The 21,617-nt window shown below is 39.4% G+C and overlaps 1 protein-coding gene across 2 annotated transcripts in view; it reads left to right on the top strand.

Moving 5' to 3' along the window:
- Positions 1 to 671: 671 nt before the first annotated feature.
- Positions 672 to 21,617, top strand: part of LOC108715559 (zinc finger SWIM domain-containing protein 5) — a 48,378-nt gene continuing 27,432 nt past the window's right edge. Inside the window, exons 1-2 of one of the 2 annotated variants that reach the window (XM_018260836.2) lie at positions 1,116 to 1,255; positions 17,367 to 17,484. In XM_018260836.2, coding sequence (XP_018116325.1) covers positions 17,469 to 17,484 — 16 coding nt within the window. In that variant the 5' untranslated portion in view covers positions 1,116 to 1,255; positions 17,367 to 17,468. Of the gene's footprint in view, positions 1,256 to 17,366; positions 17,485 to 21,617 lie in introns of both variants that reach the window. The other variant, XM_018260835.2, reaches the window with a different exon arrangement.

The raw sequence follows: 21,617 nt of genomic DNA, 5'->3' as shown, positions 1-21,617 counted from the left end.
TGACTGTCACCAGCTTTTGTCGGACATAACTTTCATACGATTGCTGTCAGGGGCAGAACATTGGCTGATCTGTAAGTGGAAGGTCGGGAGATGGCACCGATCGTTCATCAGATATGAAGGTAAATGTGCACGTCTATGGCCAGCTTTATTGACACTCCCAGTGAATATGACTTCTTGTTCTTTAATCTGCCATGTCACAATTAGAACATAACTAGAAGTTATTGAGCCCCACAGCAAAACCATTTCAGGGTTACCCTATCCTTTATGAATATATCATCTTTCATAAACATGTAGTGTAAGTGTGAAACTGTTAATTGGTCAGTGTCCCACTGCTGCCTGGGCTCCTACGTGTTTTGAGCCCCTCAGGGGTCGCAGCGTCCGCTTCCTGTCTAGTTACAACCCTGGTTGATCACAGCTGTTTTTAACAGAATTAATAAGCGTTATTGCTTTTTTTGTTAACTAACACCCAGTCCTTTGCTAGCCGTGACCCACCATAATAGTTTGATAGTTTATATTTCCTGCACTTGCAGCCCTGACTGGAACCCACACTTAACATTCTTTATTTCGCTTTATGGTAAGCGTCCAATCGAATGCCACAGCTTCCTGTTAGCTTTTGGCCAATGAGCGTCTGTGCGCGCCGCCGCGACTGCACCACACACCCATGTTACTGTGCGCGGTGTGCGCGCTTATCCGTCCGAGCTGCTCTGCTAGTTAGTAATAGAACGCTGAGCGGACATGGCGGAGGGTGAGGGCGAGGGTGCTCCGCCATCGCTACCGCCACCTCCGGCCAAACGCCTCTGTTCACGGGCTAATCCGCCTTCCCATGCTGCTCAGCAGCACCGGGGCACATCAGGAGTTGGTCGACCCCAACAGTACCCTCAATATGAGCCGGAGTCGCTGCTGGACTGTGCAGCCAAGGCTGTGGCGGAGAAATGGGCCTTCGAACGGGTGGAGGAGCGCTTCGAGCGCATCCCAGAGCCGGTGCAGCGCCGCATAGTGTATTGGTCATTCCCCAGAAACGAACGGGAAATCTGCATGTACTCTTCCTTCCAGTATAGGGCCGAGGAGCAGGGCCCTGTTGGCTCGGGGAACGCGTCTGGGGGAACCTTGGGGAGCTCGGGGGTGAGCGGACAAAGCTCCGCTATAAATGGACTTGTAAACGCTGGAACTCCCGGGGCTGGAGGAGAGGGGTTGCCCTTTCGCCGCGGAATCCGGCTCCTGGAGAGCGGCTGTGTGGAGAATGTGCTGCAAGTTGGTGAGTACGGCCGGGCTGGCCAGGGGACGTGCGGCCTGACGCTTCCATTACTGCACCAGTCACCCACTATGGGCAGCAGGAATGTGCCGCCTGCACTCTCAAGCATTTATTTGAACTGTGACTAGGACCCCTGTGTGACGGTGTCCTAATGCTAGTACTAATGCTACTACTGTGTCCTAATGGTAGTACTAATGCTACTACTTGTGTCCTAATGCTAGTACTAATGCTACTACTGTGTCCTAATGGTAGTACTAATGCTACTACTGTGTCCTAATGGTAGCACTAATGCTAGTACTGTGTCCTAATTGTAGTACTGTGTCCTAATTGTAGTACTGGTGTCCTAATTGTAGTACTGTGTCCTAATGGTAGTACTAATGCTAGTACTGTGTCCTAATTGTAGTACTGTGTCCTAATTGTAGTACTGTGTCCTAATTATAGTACCGTGTCCTAATGGTAGTACTAATGGTAGTACTGTGTCCTAATGCTAGTACTGTGTCCTAATGCTAGTACGGTGTCCTAATGCTAGTACGGTGTCCTAATGCTAGTACGGTGTCCTAATGCTAGTACGGTGTCCTAATGCTAGTACGGTGTCCTAATGCTAGTACGGTGTCCTAATGCTAGTACGGTGTCCTAATGCTAGTACGGTGTCCTAATGCTAGTACGGTGTCCTAATGCTAGTACGGTGTCCCTAATGCTAGTACGGTGTCCTAATGCTAGTTACGGTGTCCTAATGCTAGTACGGTGTCCTAATGCTAGTACGGTGTCCTAATGCTAGTACGGTGTCCTAATGCTAGTACGGTGTCCTAATGCTAGTACGGTGTCCTAATGCTAGTACGGTGTCCTAATGCTAGTACGGTGTCCTAATGCTAGTACGGTGTCCTAATGCTAGTACGGTGTCCTAATGCTAGTACGGTGTCCTAATGCTAGTACGGTGTCCTAATGGTAGTCCTAATGCTAGTACGGTGTCCTAATGGTAGTCCTAATGCTAGTACGGTGTCCTAATGGTAGTACTGTGTGACTTGCTGGCTGCTCTAAAAGACCAGTATGAGTCTGGGTGGCCGCAAGAGAATCATGGCTTCTGTTGACAGAGCAGATAAGAGCACAGACTGACTCATGAGGTGAAGGAAAGGTGACACTGAGGGGGCCTTAAGTGGTCCTCCATCCTCAAACTGTGGTGTTTTTTTTCCCCATAAAGAAATACATGTATTTCTAAGCAACTTTTCAACAAACAGTCAGATTCTCAGTAATTTCTAATTAGTTTAATGCTTTTCTATTGAAAGCAGCGATTGATTGTATTCTCTGCACTCTTGGCACTGGCTCCTGAAACAAGGTAGCCTGAAGCCAGCTCATTGAAAGAGATATGACATCAGTAATGTTGTTTTAAGACCACTGACCAAAAAGGGATAAATGCACATTGATTTTCAATAGCATCTGCTTTTAGAAATAACTTTAAAAATCATTTAACATTTTTGAATTCTTATTTAAATTGCTTGGAATTAGCTTCTTTTTCACTGTGTAAAATACAGTTTTTTTCATAGAGATCACCATTAAGCTTTTGTGCTGTGGATGAACTGCATTTCATCCTATCACAGAAGGCAAGGATGTGTGTGGCATGGAATAGTGTCAGGATGGCTACTGGACTGAAAAGGCTGGAAGGGATAGATGCACAGATAGAAGCTGGCTATGGTGACGCTCTGGAGATGAAGACACTGGTAGACATAACATAATGAAGCTTATTTCACCCAAGAAGAGAATACTGTATAATTGCCTTTTTTTTTTTTTTTTCAGTCTATCAGTCTATAGGGATGGAGGATTGCTGCACCATGTTTGTATAACTTACATTTCATTATAATAGTAAACTATAAAGTCTTTCTAAAGCAAACGTAACTTTTACCAATACATAGCAACAGTAATTTTTATTTCAATTACTTTAAAATGCTTTTATTTGTTGGTATTACTGCTCTTCAAGGGGGTGGAACATGTTACAAGTTAGCAAGTTCCACTTCTTGTAAATTAATTAATGCCCAGGATAAGGGACACAAACTTGCAAAAAATAGTGGGAACACTTACCAGGTACTAGGATTCACCTGTGCATGTCACAAAACCGAAGATCCCAACGGTTGCTTCCAATGAGTAGAGATAAGTTTGTAGGTGCAGCACCAAGGAATCCAGGAAGTTGAAAAATTAAAAATATAAACTTTTATTTCAGCATTTTAAAATGATAGTAGAAACAAGCATGCCCCACACTGAATATTGGGCTGTTCACTCAATGCGTTTCATGGCTCTCGCCACTTCCTCAGGATAAGGGAGTATGACCTCCATTTTCTCAGTGTCACTTGCAGTCTTGTGAAAAATGAACCCCTTTTAACGGGCTAAGGGATAGAGGGTAGGCTATGATTGTGGATTTAAAAAGTTGATATAGTAACTGTGGAAAATGTTACTTCCTCTATTGGCTACCTTTTATGATTAGATACTTTGTTTAATCTTGGCAAATGTTTATTAATGTAAACGTTTTATATACCGGTAGGTATTATATGCCCATATGAAAATAGGGTTTTTATGTCTTCGTTGTTACAATTTGCTTCAGTTCTGTTGAATGAGAGTTTGGAGTATGATTCTACTCGTATAATACGTAGAACCAAAATTGTAGCATGTTGCAAGATTGGGATGCCTCTGTGATGAGTTGTATACACTGAACATAAAGGGAAGCTTTGCACAGAGCATGCACTTGAATATCCAATGCATGTACAAAGGGGCCATGGCACCAAAGATCTTTTTCGGGAGAGTGGTTAGGAAGTGATTTTTCATTTCACAGACAAGTGCTGACCATGAATATAATCTGATTTGGACAAAATCAAAATAGGAGTGGTTCAGTAGGCTTTTGTTTCCAGGAGAATTTGCCTTTTTTGTTTGAATGTGAGTTGTTTTTACCTATCCAAGCAGATAGGGCCATTTGACTGTACTTCGGCATTAAAAAGTCTGAGTGGTTTAGTGCAAGTCAAATGTTGTAACAACCTCAGTGTATTTAGGTTCAGCCTCTTCTTATATCTCTCTGATTTGACATTTTCTAAATGTAATGTTGCTACTGATAACTGAAAAAGTGGTAATGGCCGATAAAGGAATAAACTGAACATTTGTGTCATGTTAACCTTCACTTGTAAAAACTGTGTGTGTGTGTTTCAGACAAATAGTCCAATGAAACATGCAAAGTAACTCACTTCAGACATTTAATTGTGCAAAATCACCAAAGCAGAAAAAAGTGAGACTTAATATAAAAATAAAGGCATTGCATCATAACATACAATAAGGCAGTGTCTTCCACCTGTCTGCATACCTCATGTCGGCCAGTTCCTCATGACGCGTTTCACGCTTCATCAGAGGAGGTGTGTTTCAGACAAGAGACTTTCACACAGCACAAACATGAAAGTCTCTTAATATGCCCTGCAGCATTTGGCAGTGGTTGTGGCCAAATGGGCCAGTATCGCTAGTGACATTCGCTTGAGAAAGCAATTGTAACTGCCTATGACCACAACTATAAACAAGCAAGTGCTGAAAGTGCCACCGTACAGTACAACCAATGTGCTCTGGGTCTCTCTATATGATGTTCATGTGTCTCTTCTGCCAGCTACCATCGATTTGGAGCAGAGCTAGCTATATCAAATGTGGCCAGTCTGGGGCACCTAGTAATCTTTGTGTCCCAAGACTGAGACTATAGATATATAAATGGAGGCTGCAGTTCATGGTCCTTTAGGGCCCACTTTGCATACCTGACAAGTTTAATAAAATGATTTGTTTTACCACCCATGTACCAAAATAACATGTTATAGACATCATTCATGTTTTATTATTTATAAGTATTTCTAAAGCACCATATGTAAAGTTTGGTGATAGCTTTTATTGGCTAGCTGAATAAGTAACAATTGCAAGCTTTCGGAAACCCACAGGCCCCTTCGTCAAAATACAAATGAAAGGCTGGAAAGGCACATCGTCTATACTGTTAGATCATTGAAAAAGGGTTTATGGGCAATAAATTAGAAAGTTACAGATAGACAGAGATAACTTGTAGAGATAATAAAAGTAATTATGGTGGGTTGTAAATAATCCAGGGGTCTGGATTCAGTCAGGTCACATAGCTGTAACTAGACAAGTCAGAATAGGGTAAGGTTAACACAATAGTGCAAATTAGGAATTGGAAAGCACCATAGTATTTCACTGCGCTGTACAGAATCATTGTGTACATGTTTTTAGCTATAGTTACCTATGATTAATAAAAACCATCAATAGGGCACTAGCAAATTCCTATTTTAGCCTCTCTGTGAATTATTCTTTGGTAGTAGGCGTCAGCATAAAAAAGTCTGTATAAAATACATACGAACAAACACTTTCCCCTGGCACATGCTGTAATTCCTGCCAGCTGCATTGGGCTGTTATTGTTATGGTTCACAGATTTGTGTTTAGCTGTAGGGCTAATCCATCCCTTGTGCTTTACAGAACCTCTATTAATTTTGCATTCATATAATATAGGCTGAGGGGTACAGTTTTTTTGGGAAGCCCCCAGTGACTAAAATCCTTGAGCCTGGTAGCCATTCTTTAAAAAAAAAACCTGACTTGGTGCAGGTATGGGATCTGTTATCCGGAAACCCGTTATCCATAAAGCTCCGAATTATGGAAAGGCTGTCCATTTTTTCCAAATAATCCAAATTTTTAAAAATGATTTCCGTTTTTCTCTGTAATTAAAAAAAAGTAAAAACAATACCTTGTACTTGATCCAACGGATGAGCATTTGAAGCTGCGCTCCCCTGCATACCGTTTTTATGCGTTCAGCCGCAGGGGAGCGCAGGAGTAGATGCATTCAGTTTTTTCCATTGGGGCTGTACTCACACAGGCGCATGTAGGCTCCAAACGCAGGAAAAATGCAGCATGTTGCGTCTCAACCTGCGTTCGGCGCCTACATGCACCTGTGTGAGTACAGCCCCAATGGAAAAAACTGAATGCGTCTACTCCTGCGCTCCCCTGTGGCTGAACGCATAAAAACGGAAAGCAGGGGAGCGCAGCTTCAAATGCTCATATGTAAGTGCCCTTAATCCTTTTTAGAAGCAAAGCCAGCCTGTTTGGTTTATCTAATGTTTACTTGATTTTCTAGTAGATTTAAGGTATGAAGATCTAAATTACAGAAAGATCCGTTATCTGGAAAACCCCAGCTCCCGAGCATTCTGGATAACCAGTCCTATACCTGTACTTGCCTACAGGTTACCCCCTTGGTTTCCTTACTCCAAAGGTACTGTAAGCCAGCAAGAAGTACAATACTGTGTGTGTGCCTAGCCCTATGCACTGCTTTATTGCCTGCAGACCAGGGTTAAAGGTTAGTGATGTTAGTCACTGGGGGTGCCTAAGAAACACTCATCTCTACATTTTTTACTTTGTACTTTTATAAAGAGTATCAAATGCATACTTTGGAAACCATTTATTGGTCATACATCCAGTGTTCTCAAAGAAAGCACATTCCAGTCAATATGTTTCAGATTATAATTTAGCCACCCCCAATGCTTTCACAATGAATTAGGTTAAATCCATGTAGCAGACAAGTCACAAATCAGACAAACTGACAAAGTGTGTAGTCTTTTCTATGCAGAGCCATTGGGCAAGGATTAGGATCTGATCCTTTGGATAAACTTTTTTTTTTTTTTTATTAACAAGACTGCATTTCATTCTGTTCGTATACTAACAGTTATACTTAAACAGTTACATTAGTCACAATTAAGATGACTTTTACTTGTTTTGGGCAAAGCAGAAGGCTTTAGTTGTGGCCTATGTTCTTTCTACTTTGTGGCAATGTGAATATGTGCAAGCATTTTCTTTTGTGCTCACATATGTATGTTTATGACCACCATTGCATTTTTCTCTTTATTTAAACTGACTGAATGATTGGGACAGCAGAAAGTCACCCAACCACAATTTTCCATCATGTCTCACATTATTATGTCAGTCAGAATGGCCCTTCTAATGGCATACATGCCCAAATGGATAGGTAGCATGGTTGACATCAGCCATACTTCCCAACCATATCTGGGCACGTATGACCAGCTTAAGCCGTGCTCTTCGACACACAGGAGTTGTCGCATACAACAAATTGGGGAAGAAATCTTGGGGAAGAAATCTTGAATCCACATTTTTAATTCATTATTCTGTATTATTACATTAAGATTCACTTGCTGTTCTGCATACAATTTTTTTGTAAGGAGCTTACAAAATAAAATGTTGGCAACATAGTTTGTGCAGAACACAATATAACATTTTATCAACTTAATTTAATCATTTATACTGTATAGTATTTCTCATTCAGATTCTTTTTTTTTTTAGCCATAGCATATTTTGATTTAATCACCAATTGAAGAAAATTACAGTTTGTTAAATGTTGTTTTTAACATTTTATAGTCTTGCAGGTATGGGATCCATTATCTGGAAACCCATTTTCCAGAAAGCTCCAAATTATGGAAATCTCCCATAGACTCCATTTTATCAAAATAATACATATTGACTTTTTCCCTGTAATAATAAAACAATACATTGTACTTGATCCAAACTAAATATAATTATTTTTTTAGTCTATAGTTGTTACTGGCTCTTTGTGTTTGTTTTATATGTATATCGCAATTGCTTAAAGGGCACCTGTTGGCAAAATATATTATCCCCAACCAAAGGTGCAGGCTAATACAGCCCACAATCTGGCTGGGGTAACAGTAGTTTTTAGTTTTTTTTTTTTAAATTGTCCCCCACCAGTGCTAGGACACGCACACTAGGAGGGAGCTTTCAGTGCGAGCAGCCATGTCATCAGAACACATTCGCATATAGAGCAATTACCGGTATTTGCTCATTATGCGCGTGCCCCAACATGGCTGCTCAAACTGGGAACTCCCTGCCCGTGCAGGTGGCCTAAGCATTGGTGGTAGGCATTTAGAAAAAAAAATTAATAATACTCTTACCTCCAACCAGAGTTCTATTAGCCTGCACCTTTGATTGGCGGTTATATATTTTGTCAACAGGTGCCCTATAAGACAATGTCATTAATATATACACAAACATTCTTTATTTGTATTATTTTTTTTAGCAGACTAATAGAGTTTGTGTAACTTTCCAGAACTAAATTTCATCATTTGGCATACAGTGTTTCCATGGGGAAGGATCAAGGAACCATTGGATAGAGACTCCAAAGCCTTTCTCTAGCTGCTGAAAACTTTAAATGCAGTTTCTTTCATCCCTAAAACAGTCTTTTTTTTTTTTTTTTTTTTTTTTTTTTTTTATAAATCTCAATGCAAAATTCAAAGGGATTTAATCAGGCATTTAGAAAAAAAAATCAGGAACAAAGCTGCTCACAAAGAGGCCATCCGCTTTTGTAGCATGCAGAGTTTGATGTCTGCTGAGGATATGCAATCACATGCGTTTTCATTTTATTTGTTACTACTTTGCAGAAGTAGGAATATACACAGTAGTGATAATAGATTAGCTGTTCCAATAAGCCTAAACACTTTGATTTTCTTCTATAATTACTGCATTATTACTGCCTTTCTTGATTGGAATGATAAGGGTCACTGAACCAGGTTCTGCCAAAGGACATTTTTGTCATCATAACAGTTAGAGCTAAAATATTTGTGTGTGTGTACACACACACACACACACTGATTGAGTTAAACTACAGTGTGTGCCTCGTAACAATCATACCCAGAATTTCCTATGAGAGTCAGATGAGCTGAAATTTGCCACTGGATAACCTCATGACATTGTACATAGATCCATCAATTTCTCTAGGAAATTGAGCACACTCGATGCACACTGGGCAAACAAAGCAGCATGCATGTATGGCTGTTAGAATGTTTATGCACTAATACATGTTTGGAATCTCACCTTCTGCATCTCAGTCCCAGGGGGGAAATGGGCATAGCCAGATTGGAAATTCTCTGAATCAATGTACAATAAGGGCATATATGAATAAAAAGCATTGCAGGTAAAGTTGCTCTACCGTGTTAGCCAGTAAAAATGTTACAGGGCAACCCTTTTGAAATAAAAAAATAAAATAAAAGTGGTATAAAGGTGATACCTTTATTGGCTAACTCATATAATCATAGCAAGTTTTTAGAACATGATTACAATAAAGCTAAGGTGTTCTCTGGTATATACAACATTCAGCTCATAGGTCAAATGACCAACTAAAAGGAATATCAATGTTTAAGGTGTCAGTCATTTACGAGGGGATTTGCAAGAGACAAGCAGATAAGGTACAAGATAATGTGGGTCAAAGAGGCCGAGTATAAATTAGGGCTGAATTATTGGAGTGTAAAATCAAAGGAATTCCATATGATCTCTTAGTCCATATCCAGACACGTTGGTATTTCTGACCTGGTGCAGTCCTTTCTTAGTCCAGATAATTAGCCATAAATCCAATGCCCGGGTTTAGTCCCTTTTTCAGAGTATTGAAAGTTTCCATTAATTTGTTTTCCCACACTTTTCTTTCATTATCTGTTTTAAAATTGCCCTTAAACAAAATTCTTAAATCCTTAAGGGTAAGGCCACACGAGGAGATTCGGGGAGATGATTTTGTCGTCTGCAGTGAGGCAACTTCGAGCGACTATAGAAAACGCATCGCCGTGTGTGCATTAGCGCAGGTGACTTTTCATTGTAGCCTATGGGGAAAACTGATGAGGCAGTTCGCGGAGATAGTCGCTCAAAAGATGAGGCGATTAGTGGCCAGGCGACAAAATCTCCCGGAATCTCCTCGTGTGGACTAGCCCTTATGGAGTGATGAGGGCCATTGAAATGATTTCCTTTTGGTGTATCCAGTTTTTTTATTGTTTATAGTGAATCTGTGGTGTGTATTTCTCTTTCTCAGACTCAGAAATACACACCGCCGTTTTACTATAACCAATAAAAAAAACTGGACACACTAATAGGAAATCATTATTAGCCAACAAAGGTATCGCCTTTAAACCACTTTAATTTCTTTTTTTTCAAAAGGGTTGCCCTGTAATGAAAAGCATGAAATATGAGGATGATTTAGTCAAGCTGTTTGGTCACAGTGTCTTGAGATCTACTGATCACCAGCTAAAGATCTACTGGTAGATCCAAATCTACTTTTAGATGATTTGTGCACAAGCATGCAGGTTGATTTACAGCTTTGGAGGTGGTTGGCAAGGGTGGAAATGCTCATAATGGCCTGTCCATTCATTTGAATGATAATCTTCTCTATAGTGAATTCCAATGTTAGACCATTATTGCTCTGGGATAATTGCCTAACCTGTCAGTGTGCTTTGACATGAACAGTGCACAAAATGCACTTAATGCTACCACAATGGTAGAACTTTGCAATACAAACACAATCCCATTGTAATCATTTTACATAAATCTATTGTTCCCCTTATATTAAAATGTAAAGATTGCACTTACCCTATGTCAGGATGAAACACAGATGCAGATATTGGAAGTGAGTAAAAAGTTTAGCAGAGGACAGCAGCAGCAGCTTTAACCAATCGTGCATGCCTGGGATTCACATATGGAGTGTTGAACTGATTGGCTGTCAGGCAGTGCATTGGCAATATGCAAACACAGTTTCACTTAAAGCTGGGCTGTTCCTCCTCGAAACTTTGTCTTTTGCCAATCACAGGGTGGAGTAAGTCAGCGGCACCCTTCTTCAGAGGAAGGCCGACCTAAGGTGCCTAAGGGCAGTGACACTTATTTTCAATTTGAACAGCAGGGAATTACACTGATAGTCGGCAAAAGCACTAAGCTGGTATTGAGAAGCATGAGAGAGATGGTTTGATTTTAAAACTGACATGGTGAAAAACGGCAAGTAAAAAAAAAAAGTTTGTGACGATAAAACTGCCCGTTCAAATTATTATTTTTATGTTACAAATGCTCATGCTTAATTGAGCACTAAGCATAACTGTGCTGAAATGTATTTGTCCATGAAGTGTATATACCAGTAGCCCCCATGATACCTTTAACTGATGTAGGTGTGCTGAATTCTATGCATTACCTGAAACCGTGACATGAAAGTGGAAGGATGCTGTGTGCCCTATACATGAAGGCTTTCAATTGGAGAAGTCTCTTGTGTAAAGGATTAAACTTGTGCTGCAGCCTTGATCTTTGCAAGAGTTGTGAAAATGGCTTTTAAAGCTTGTATTTAAAAAAATGAATTAAAAAAAAAAAAGCTCATTTGAAAATGTAAGCAAGTTGCACATTCTCACGGGAGTGCTGTCTGCATATTACATTTAATTTTGAAGATTTGCATCCTCTTTAACACAGCAGTGTTCCCCTATAGGCTTACTTGATTCGCATCCCGAAAGTGCAGATCTACAGAGTGAGTCACCCTATCGCCATTTTTCAGTAGACTGGAAGCTGTTTTCAAACAGTATTTTTTTAATAAAGCATTAATATTAATAAACTTTATACAGGGTAGTTCTATTATTATTGTGGGTAGAATTGATTTTTTAATATTTTTTTTGTTACTGGTCCTTTAAAGGGGTTCTGTAACAGGAATACATGGTTTTTTATTTTTCAAAACCCTCAGCTACAGCAGAATTCTGCACTGAAATCTGTTTTTCAAAAGAGCAATTAAAAAAACCCAAAAAACTACGGTTACCCTCAACCGAAGTGCGGGCTCTATTAGCACCTTTGGTTGGGGATATTCTATTTAGCCAACAGGTGCTTTTAATCAAAATGTAATGATGATCAAAGTCACCTTTGACTTGTAGTTCTGTATAACAGAACAATATACTGTATGTTGCGATTGTATGGTCATTGAACTGCGCAGTGACTTCTGAAGTCTCTTTATTTTTGGGTATACATTTTTCCTTATATAGTTTTAACGAATAAAAAGCTCTCATCAACTTAGTCTGGTTAAAAAAAAGTTGCTGTAATATATACAGTGATCTCATTAAAGGGTCACTAACCCGTCACCCTGAATCCTGAGCAAATGCTAGAGCCGGTGCATTCCTACTTTACCCAGAGAAAAGCAAAGAAAACCTGTTTCTAACATATTCTAATCGACAGCCACTACCCAGTTTGTTTGGGCTGAGAGTTTGGAACTGCAGGAAGTAAAGAGGAGCTGCATCTTCTAACTTCCTCATGTGCTGATGCATCATGCACTGACCGATATGGTGTGTTGTGAGATACAATTTTAAGCCAGCCTTGAACAACAAACCAACCAATATCCATGGTACATAAAAATAGATTGGGCTTGTCTGGCCAGCATACATGTCCCCAAAATTGCACTGGATATCTTGTTTTATCTGTTTGTATGGCCAGGTTCAGGCTTATTGTGTCTTGTGCGTAGTCATCTCATGGAGAATTGTGTCAAAGTACTTTCCCCACCTGCAGCCATTCCCATGTATTTGAATGGAAAACACACTGGCACCATCTTTGCTGTACAGAGCTGCAATTTGTTGCCAGTTAAGTCATGTGTCAAAAATATGGCAAGTGCCCTGTGCAGGAACATTCATGTTGCCTTTATACTTGTATGTATAGTTTTATTTATAGGCATGCAGTACTGTAGTTTTTCAAATTTGCTTGTTCTTTTTGCACACTGAGGGGCAAATTTACTTACCTCCGTAGATCCGCCAGCGTTGTCTTTGCCGCACTTCGCCAGGTGTAGATTCGCCAGGACATCGCAAGTTCATGAAGATCCGAAGTTCTGCACAAGTTACCAATCGTTTCCGATGTTGTGCTAGCGAAGGCTAATTTGCATACGGCGCTAAATTTGAATTTAAATGGACGTTTATGCAGCAGCTCATACAGAACACTACACAAGCGCAGGGAAACTTAATACAAGTTTATTTAGGTGTTCTAATGCCCTACACAAAAAAAATTTAGATCTTTTTCAGCCTATCACCCAAAAAACACCAGCGGTTTTTGGGACTTAGAAAAAATTTCAACTATTTTGGGACATTTTTAAAACTCCTATCTACTCTATTGCACTTTGCCTACTCTAACCTGGCGAAGTAAACTCTGGTGAAGGAGCTCACGTTCAGAAAAAGACCAATGTAAAAGCAAAATTTGCGTATTTTCACCCCTTTCGCCAGAGTACAACTTCGCCAGCGTTAGGGTGCCGAGTTGCGCTAGGCTATCTGTGAATTTTCGCCAGGGTGACTGATAGTAAATTTGCGAAGTTGCAAAATGACTTCACGCTGGCGAATTTTTCGCCAGCGTTAGTCACTTCGCCCTTTAGTAAATTTGCCCCTCAGTTTTATATAGCACTTCCATCCCTGGTGGAGAGGGAGGGATAACAAATATTTGCTTCATGCTCTGCAGCATGGGCTTGAGGTGCTAAGATTGAGAGTCGGGCTTATAATAATAAAACCTTAAAACCAGCAGGAGCAGTAAACAGACTTTTTGAAATACAATTGCATTAAACAACTAAAAAAATGAAAACTAATAGCTAACATTTTCTTTCCAAGCCACCAAAATACTGTCCGTTGTCATTTGTAAAACTGCACCTAATCTTTCTTTTGAAGAATATAAATATAATTTTAAAAATCTGTGTTTTTCTTTGAGATTTTGCCAGCTGTAGGAGTTAATTGAATTCCTCTCAATTAATCCTGATGCATTCACTGCAATAATTGCATTTTGTTATGCTTGGGTAACCTTAATTAAAGATCTGTCCAGTCTTCCATTTGGAAAGAGGAATGATTTAAGAGGAAAGTTGTACCTGTGAAATCATTGGGGCAGAAATTCTAGCGCAGGGATAACAAAAAATGTTTTTTGTTCCCTACAGTAGCTTTGATTATTTCATAAAATGACAAACAGTGGATGTAAATAACCTCCCTAGTTATTTTTTCTCTGTGCTTAGAAGTCTGTATATTTTTATTTCCATAAACCATGCTTTTACTCCATCACTGCCTTGGTCAGTCATGGCTAGGTTATTTATGATATTAACAAATTTGCTTAGTCATATTTTGGTGCACTTGGGACTCTTTGTTTAATGGCTAAAAGCAAGGGGAACCATAAGAGGGGGGGGGGGGATTGGTACAAGCATTACATCTGTAGAAGATCCTGTAATTGCAAGTCCCTGATAATCCCTAGATCTTGTGTGTGTGTGTGTGTGTGTGTGTGTGTGTGTGTGTGTGTGTGTGTGTGTGTGTGTGTGTGTGTGTATGTATGTATGTATGTATGTATATATGTATATATATAATATATATTATATATATATATATATATATATATATATATATATATATATATATATATATATATATATATATATATATATATATATATATATATATATGGTCATAGAGAAAAAGATGAGTCCTGGCAAACCAGTAATCAGATTTAAAACTGTGTATAATGATGTGTCTACTGACCTGGAACCAGCAAATGGTTTGTAGTGATACAAGAAATCAGACTTTGGGATATGATTAAATATGTGCCAGATTGTTCAAATTAGGTTAGCAATGTCCAATCCATTCGTTCATATTTACAATTTTATTATTTTATATGTACTCCTAAACTTTTTAGTCTCCTTACAACACCACACCCCTGATTATTGTCCATAAAAGTGCCAAATTTTAATTTGTATAATGGTAAGCCTTTGGTATACTGTTTTTGTGTTTTTTTTTGTTCAAAAGGAAAGGCAACAAGTAGTTTGCCAAATAATGCCATCTACTGTAGAGTGGCTGCTACGTGGTTTAACATTTATCACCGACCCCTCAACTCAAAACAGTCAAACAGAGTTGATGTATTCTGCAACTCTTTACAGATGTCACTGTCACACACAAAACTGTGGTCAAAATGTCTCTCTTTCCTCTAGTTTGTGTCCTCATGTAAAGCTGTGCTGTTTTTTTTGCCAGACTAAGTTTATGGCATTGCTTGCCTCTTAATACTCTTTATACCTCTTAAGACACTTTTTTATTGGTATTAACATGCCAGTATCGCTGTAATATCAACTTAGATTTTTGAAAACTTTTAATTACAGAAGAAAATTTATAGTGTTCTCCGCAGCCCCCTATTTTCGTGATACCTCACTTAGCATTTATTGTAAGCCATCTAGATCTGCTCCCTTCTCAAAGCCTGCCCCAACACTTTTTATAGAATCCAGTATGACTGTACACTGCCCTTTCGGCTTCTGTAAAACATTTTCTATTATGGTGGCGATGTTGGGGCAGGGTTTTGAGGAACCATTTAGTTTGCCCCAACTTCCACTACCTTTTTATTCCTCCTGAAGGTAACATTTTGTAGGGGAGGGGGCTATTCGGTTCTAATACTGCCTTTTTGACTTGGTTGTAGGAAAGCTATTTTCTGAAATGTTGCAGGCAAAAATTACAGACTGTTACAATTCATGACTTGGTTAATTGCATCCCTTTGTTACTATATCTTATTTAAGTTTTGTCCCTCCGCAAAATGATCTCAGCCTGGGAAAAAAAGAACCACAGCAGGGCTCTTGCAAAGGCTTCTTCTGTTTTGAAAACCTCCCTCAGCCCCTTCTGCTAATTAATGTAATTACAGCTCAAGTGAATATTCATAAATTACTCTGGGTCTTAAGGTGGCCATACACGGGCCGATAAAAGCTGCCGACAGACCAAGTCGGCAGCTTATTGGCCCGTGTATGGGGGCCCCCGACGGGCTTCCCCGATCGAGATCTGGCCGAAAGTCGGCCAGATCTCGATCGGATGGGGTTAAAAATCCCGTCGGATCGCGGCCGCATCTGTTCGTTGATGCGGTCCCGCGATCCGACCGCCCGTTTGGCGAACGCTAGGATCGATCGTTGGGCCCTAGGGCCCACGATCGGATCAGCCCGATATTGCCCACCTCAAGGTGGGCATATCGGAGGGAGATCCGCTCGTTTGGCGACATCGCCAAACGAGCGGATCTATCCGTGTATGGCCACCTTAATTTGTGTGAAATGACAGGCTGTTCACCCTTAGAATGATTGAAGAGGTCCGGATTAACTCTGTTTGATTACAATCTCTTATAACTCCCTGTTGCAGTTTTCTTAGGGTAAGGCCACACGAGGAGATTCGGGGAGATTTAGTCGCCAGGCGACAAAATCTTCCCGAATCTCCTCGTGTGGACTAGCCCTTAAACTTGCACTTTTCTTACATTTTATGTTACTTTGAACTCTGGACTGATTTTCTGTTATTGTTCAAGGGGCAATGTCACTCTTTGTAATCCAAGTTTTGACTTTAAATTAGGACGTGTTGGCATCAAAACTCAGGATATTCACACACACACAAACACAAAAGAAATGAGGCCTGCTTATAAAGCAATTCGCCCCTTGTGTCCCGAGTTGATTCTGACATGGGTACTATCTGTGATGGGAAAAAGTAAGTCTTTGTAAAGTGCTGCATAAATATGTTGGCACTATGTAAATAAAGAGTAGTAAATACAAGTTTGTTGCTGACCATTGGTTGATTTCTGTTGACATCATTGGGAAACTATGAGCCCCTTTACAAGTGCAGCTTTGGTCAGTAAACGGTTTTGAACAAGTAATTCTCATAATTGCTCTGGGTATCATATTTGTGACTAAAAGGTATTTTCTGGCATGTTTTTGCCTGTGGCAAAGGAGATCTCCCCATAGGCGACCAAGTGCGACATATACCCTATAATTTACCCTATACACATAATCAGTAATAATCTTGTTGTGCAATTCTGGCTACCCTCTAGTCGATCACTATTCAGATTTTCCCCATTTCCCTACCTCTGTCTTCCAGATAATATTTAGTTTGTTCTTAGTTTTTTTATTTATTTATTTTTTATATTATGAATATCAAACGGCTAAGCTTGTTTTCTCCATTTAGGAGTCCATCAAGCACATATGCCTCTTTACAGTGTTCCAACGGGCTTTCTGCATTGGACAATTAATATTTTGGGCAAAGATTTCACCTTTGATAAAATAGTTATTAGGGAAGTCGTGCCATAATTGTCCATACTTGTCCATTAAGAACTAGTGTCACATTGCTTAAATTCTTAAAATATGGACTATTTTCCAGTTTTATTTTCTTACATTTCATCATATTGCCTGTGAAAAGCTGAAAGCTCTATGGTCATGTGCTTTTTTCCTTTCTTCTTGGATTTTGCAATGTAGGTTACAATCTTTATTTATTGTGATTTTTTTTCTTTTCAGCCCCTTGCTGCATTATGTCTTTGATTTCTCCTCTTGTTTCTGTCTGCAAAGACCACTTAGAGTACAATTGCACAGATTGGAACCTATTTTATGTGAATACTGATGAATGAACATATTGGTATGTAACCCTCTTGTGACTATTAATCTGAATTTTTTCTAGTAGACGAGAGTTAGCAGACTAAGCCAATTTTTGAAGGACTCCTATTCCTTTGTATTTGTCCCCTCCATGTCTGTGTCTGGAGATGGCCTAAAATTTTGCTTTATTTTTCCTTCCCCATTTCAACTTTTTCTAAACCTCCGTTGTCTTTCTACTTGGCCACAACCTTCCATATCCCTGATATAACTCTTTAGGTGTTGTATTGTAATTGGCTTACAATAAGGCTCCTGATGCATTGGAAGTCATGGTCTGACGTCAAAGTAACCCAAGAAAAATGTCTACTTCTGATAATGCTATGGCAGAAGCATTCACGTACAGGCCTTTAGTCTGCTAAGTTATGGATGCACTGAACCCTGTGCTGAAGCTGAACCCTCGTTTGTGCCAGAAACTCCCAGCGAACAACTGTGCATTTTCTTACGGTTATATCAGTTCGGCAATCCAGCTAGCAAAAAGCCGCATTCAAATGTAAAAGAAGTTGGAGAGAAACATAAGCATAACGTGGGGGTGCCTGATATGTTGTGATTGACTAGTGGTATCCCCTATGTGGACTGGCAGCCTACAGGAGGATCTGTTTGTCACTACCCCTGAAATTCAAGATCACACTCCTGCGTTGAGGCTATTGGTAGCAACATCCAATGGGTTGGTGAGCAACATGTTGCTCATGATCCACTTGTTAGGGAACACTGCCCTATATAGGATCAGATTCTCTAAAGCACTGAGCTAAATGATCTAGTGGTATCTGGTGATTAAAAAGAAAGATAACTTGATAACTGATAATTATTGATCCCCTTTGTGATCTATCTTCATCTTAGTCCTCATTCACATCTGATTTAACATAAAATTTGTAGTGTAGTAAGTACAGTAATACCAAAAAATTAAAGTGATAATATAATATCGCCCGAAGTAACCTCACGAGGAAACCTATATAAGGAAATCGGAAATCTATATACGCAATAGCAGTGTTGCAGATGCAAACACAGCTGTTTTAGCAGTGCAGGGCAACACTGCATTATATTTGTTTTACTTTAAAACACTTATTCTTTAATGTTACTGTTCCTTTAAGTCTATAACAGTTAAACATGAATTCAATAGGATTGCTTTGCCACCAATATGCATTTATGATAGCTTTGTTGCCATCAAGTACAACATACTGTTTTATTGTTAACAGGAAATTCAGATAAAAATATTTGCTAGAAATTTGACTTCAATAAGCATTAGTATCTGACCTGCATTTCAGCCGCAGAATCCTGTACAATGCTACAGGAGCAGGATTATAGGACTATATTGTACAGTTGCACTTGTTTTCAGTGGCGGAACTACCAGGGGTGCCCAGTCATGCACCCCCTCAGTAGGGGGCCCACCTACACTGCCTTCCCCCCGGCACGGAGATGGGTAGTTAAGTTACTGCTTGTTCTCCCCAAGCTATCTCTGGACTATGTATTGCCTCTGCCTTTAAGCCAAGGGAGATGTAAAGCATGTCATGGTACTGGCAAGTTTATTGCATCAGAACAGGTTATTTTTATTCCCAGGGAAAGTCTCCTATGAGCAATGACATGTGTTTTGCAGTTTTGGCTGTATCTACATGTATGGGTTCTGTTACCTGGTTTATATAATGTTTGAATGATTTTTTAAGCAGACTTAAAGTATGGAGATGCAAATTACGGAAATACCAAATTACGGGCATCGTCCACATTAGTCAAGACTTGAACTAGTCGCCTGCCAATGTTGGCTTGTGTGTGGGCACCTTGAGATGTTAGCTTAACGGGATTCTTTCACGGGAAAACTTTTTTCCCCCCAAATGCATCTGTTAATAGTGCTGCTCCAGCACTGAAATTCATTTTTTAAAAGAGCAAACAGATTCTTTTTAAATGGTAAAGTGAATTATTTGCAATGTAAACAGTGTAATTTAGAAATAAAAAATAAACCATAAAATTAATAACAGAATCCCTTTAAGGAACTTTTAATATATTGTGACATCTGGCTCCTATGACCTTCATTTGGATCCCACCCCTCTTTTTTTACATTCGGTTCCAGGTTTTTTTTCTTCAGTTGCTAACCAGTTTGAGTGATTAGTGATGATTTAGTTTTCTGTTACTAGGCATATATTCAAGCTTTGGGTGAATTCTGCTGTTGCCATGTCAATGCAGGGAGCAGAAAGGGGTATTAAATCTTAGTTTGCTAACAATTCATAAACCGTATTGGTTGGCATAGCTTTTGCATTTTGTCATATTTAAAGAGATTTGGCTTATCAGTTTGAATGGAACATGTTTATATTTAAAATCCATGTGAAGATTGAATTTCAAAAAAAGCAAACATATTAATGCTGTGTACTTAATTTTATATGATTCTTCCATACATTTTTCTTAAGATCTCGATAATGCTTACTTGTCAGTACCATGTGTAAAATACCACTATGTGTCATCTCTTATGGATATCTAACCGAGACTTTACAGTTGCTATGGCTTATATTATATTAGGCATTTATATATTGCCACATCTTATTTCTGTGGAGGAAAGTTGCTAAAACGCTTTTGCTTGTGTTACTATTTAAGGATAGCCAGTCAGTTGTGCATGCACTGTGGCCAACACACTTCCAATTGACAGCACCACAAGAGGAGATATCTTCTTTAAAAGCCTTTATTTATGGATTCTGACCTGGACCATTTAATGTAATTCAATGACCAAAACCTTATAGGTTACATAACACACTGTATCTACTGTTTTACCTGACCCTTTTATATGCTTGTTTTTTGTTATTGTTTTTTTTTTTTCTATTATGGTTTTACTGTACAATTGGGAAAAAAACAATAAAACGTTTCCTTTAAAAGGTGCTGATAAACATTTTAGTGCGCCCTGGCCAACTTTCAGCATATTAAGCAGTTGAGTATTATATGCATAGGTCATGAAAGTGGATGGGCAAATTTCACTGATTGGCTTACATTTCTCCAGGTGATCCAGGTTGATGTGGCATGTATCGGGGATCTAATATCTAGAGACTATTATCCAGTACCTTTAAGTAACAGTTGGTCCACCCCAGCATAAAATGTTTACTGTGAGTGTTCACCGTATAAAGGTGGCCCATACACTGGCCCACAAAAGCTGCTGACAGAAGAGTCAATAGCTTATTTGCCAGTCTACAGGACTGAGGATCTCATTGATTTGTTGATGTGGTCCTTGCTGTAACCGCCAGCATTCCTGCTCAAGGTGGGCATATCCGAGAGAGAGAGATCCACTCGTTTAATGGGTATTTGCATTAACTGCACTACATATACAGGCCCTTCAACCCTCTTGTTCATCCAGTACTTAGCTTTGTTTGACTCTAAATACCTCTATAATCCAACATAGATGTCCATATTATTTAGTCAAACAAAGCTAAGGAAATGGATGAAAATGTCCTGAATTCTACCTTAAACTTGCCATACCACAAGCTGATCTTTGTCTGATTTTCTCACCAAAATGGTTGGCCAAATTGAGCGGATTCATTTCAAAGGCCAACAGTTCTATTACATAGTGTTCTTGTGCAGTCCGTTAGCAGAGAACTACATAAGCAAGTTCTCACACAAGTGGAGTTTCCAGCTTTACAGATCTGAGTTAGTGCTTGCTTTGTACATTCGTGAATACAAACCTGAATTAGTGAGAAGGCCGTAAAAGCCTTGGGACCAGGTTGAGCTACATTATTAACCTGCATGCAGCTAGTATTCGTGCATTTGGGAACTTGTTCAGCTCTCTTTCTAATACTCGTAGTACAACTGGCCTGGAATTTTGTTTTGGCATAGTTCTCAATACAACCAAACATTATAAGGGAATTTAATAATATTGCAGTGGAAAATGCATAGTACTTGGAGTAATTTTACTGTAGCAACCAAAACTTCATCTACATTAAAAGGTATCACAAAATATAGATTGGTTGCTATGAGTAGCTATGTAGTAATATTTTACACCCAATACTTAAGTATTCTAGGGGACATATATATTATGCTGTGTAAAAAACCGTGGGACAATACACCACACATCGGCGTGCTTCACTGTGTAAAAAATGTCGTAAAAATTTTGGCACTTTTTTTAAAAAAAAATTTGTGACCTCCACTGGAAGC

Source organism: Xenopus laevis, chromosome 4S (genome assembly GCF_017654675.1).
Source record: "Xenopus laevis strain J_2021 chromosome 4S, Xenopus_laevis_v10.1, whole genome shotgun sequence".
Taxonomy (NCBI): Eukaryota; Metazoa; Chordata; class Amphibia; order Anura; family Pipidae; genus Xenopus; species Xenopus laevis.
Note: the sequence above shows the minus strand (reverse complement) of the source record. Positions and strands in the feature narration are given on the sequence as shown.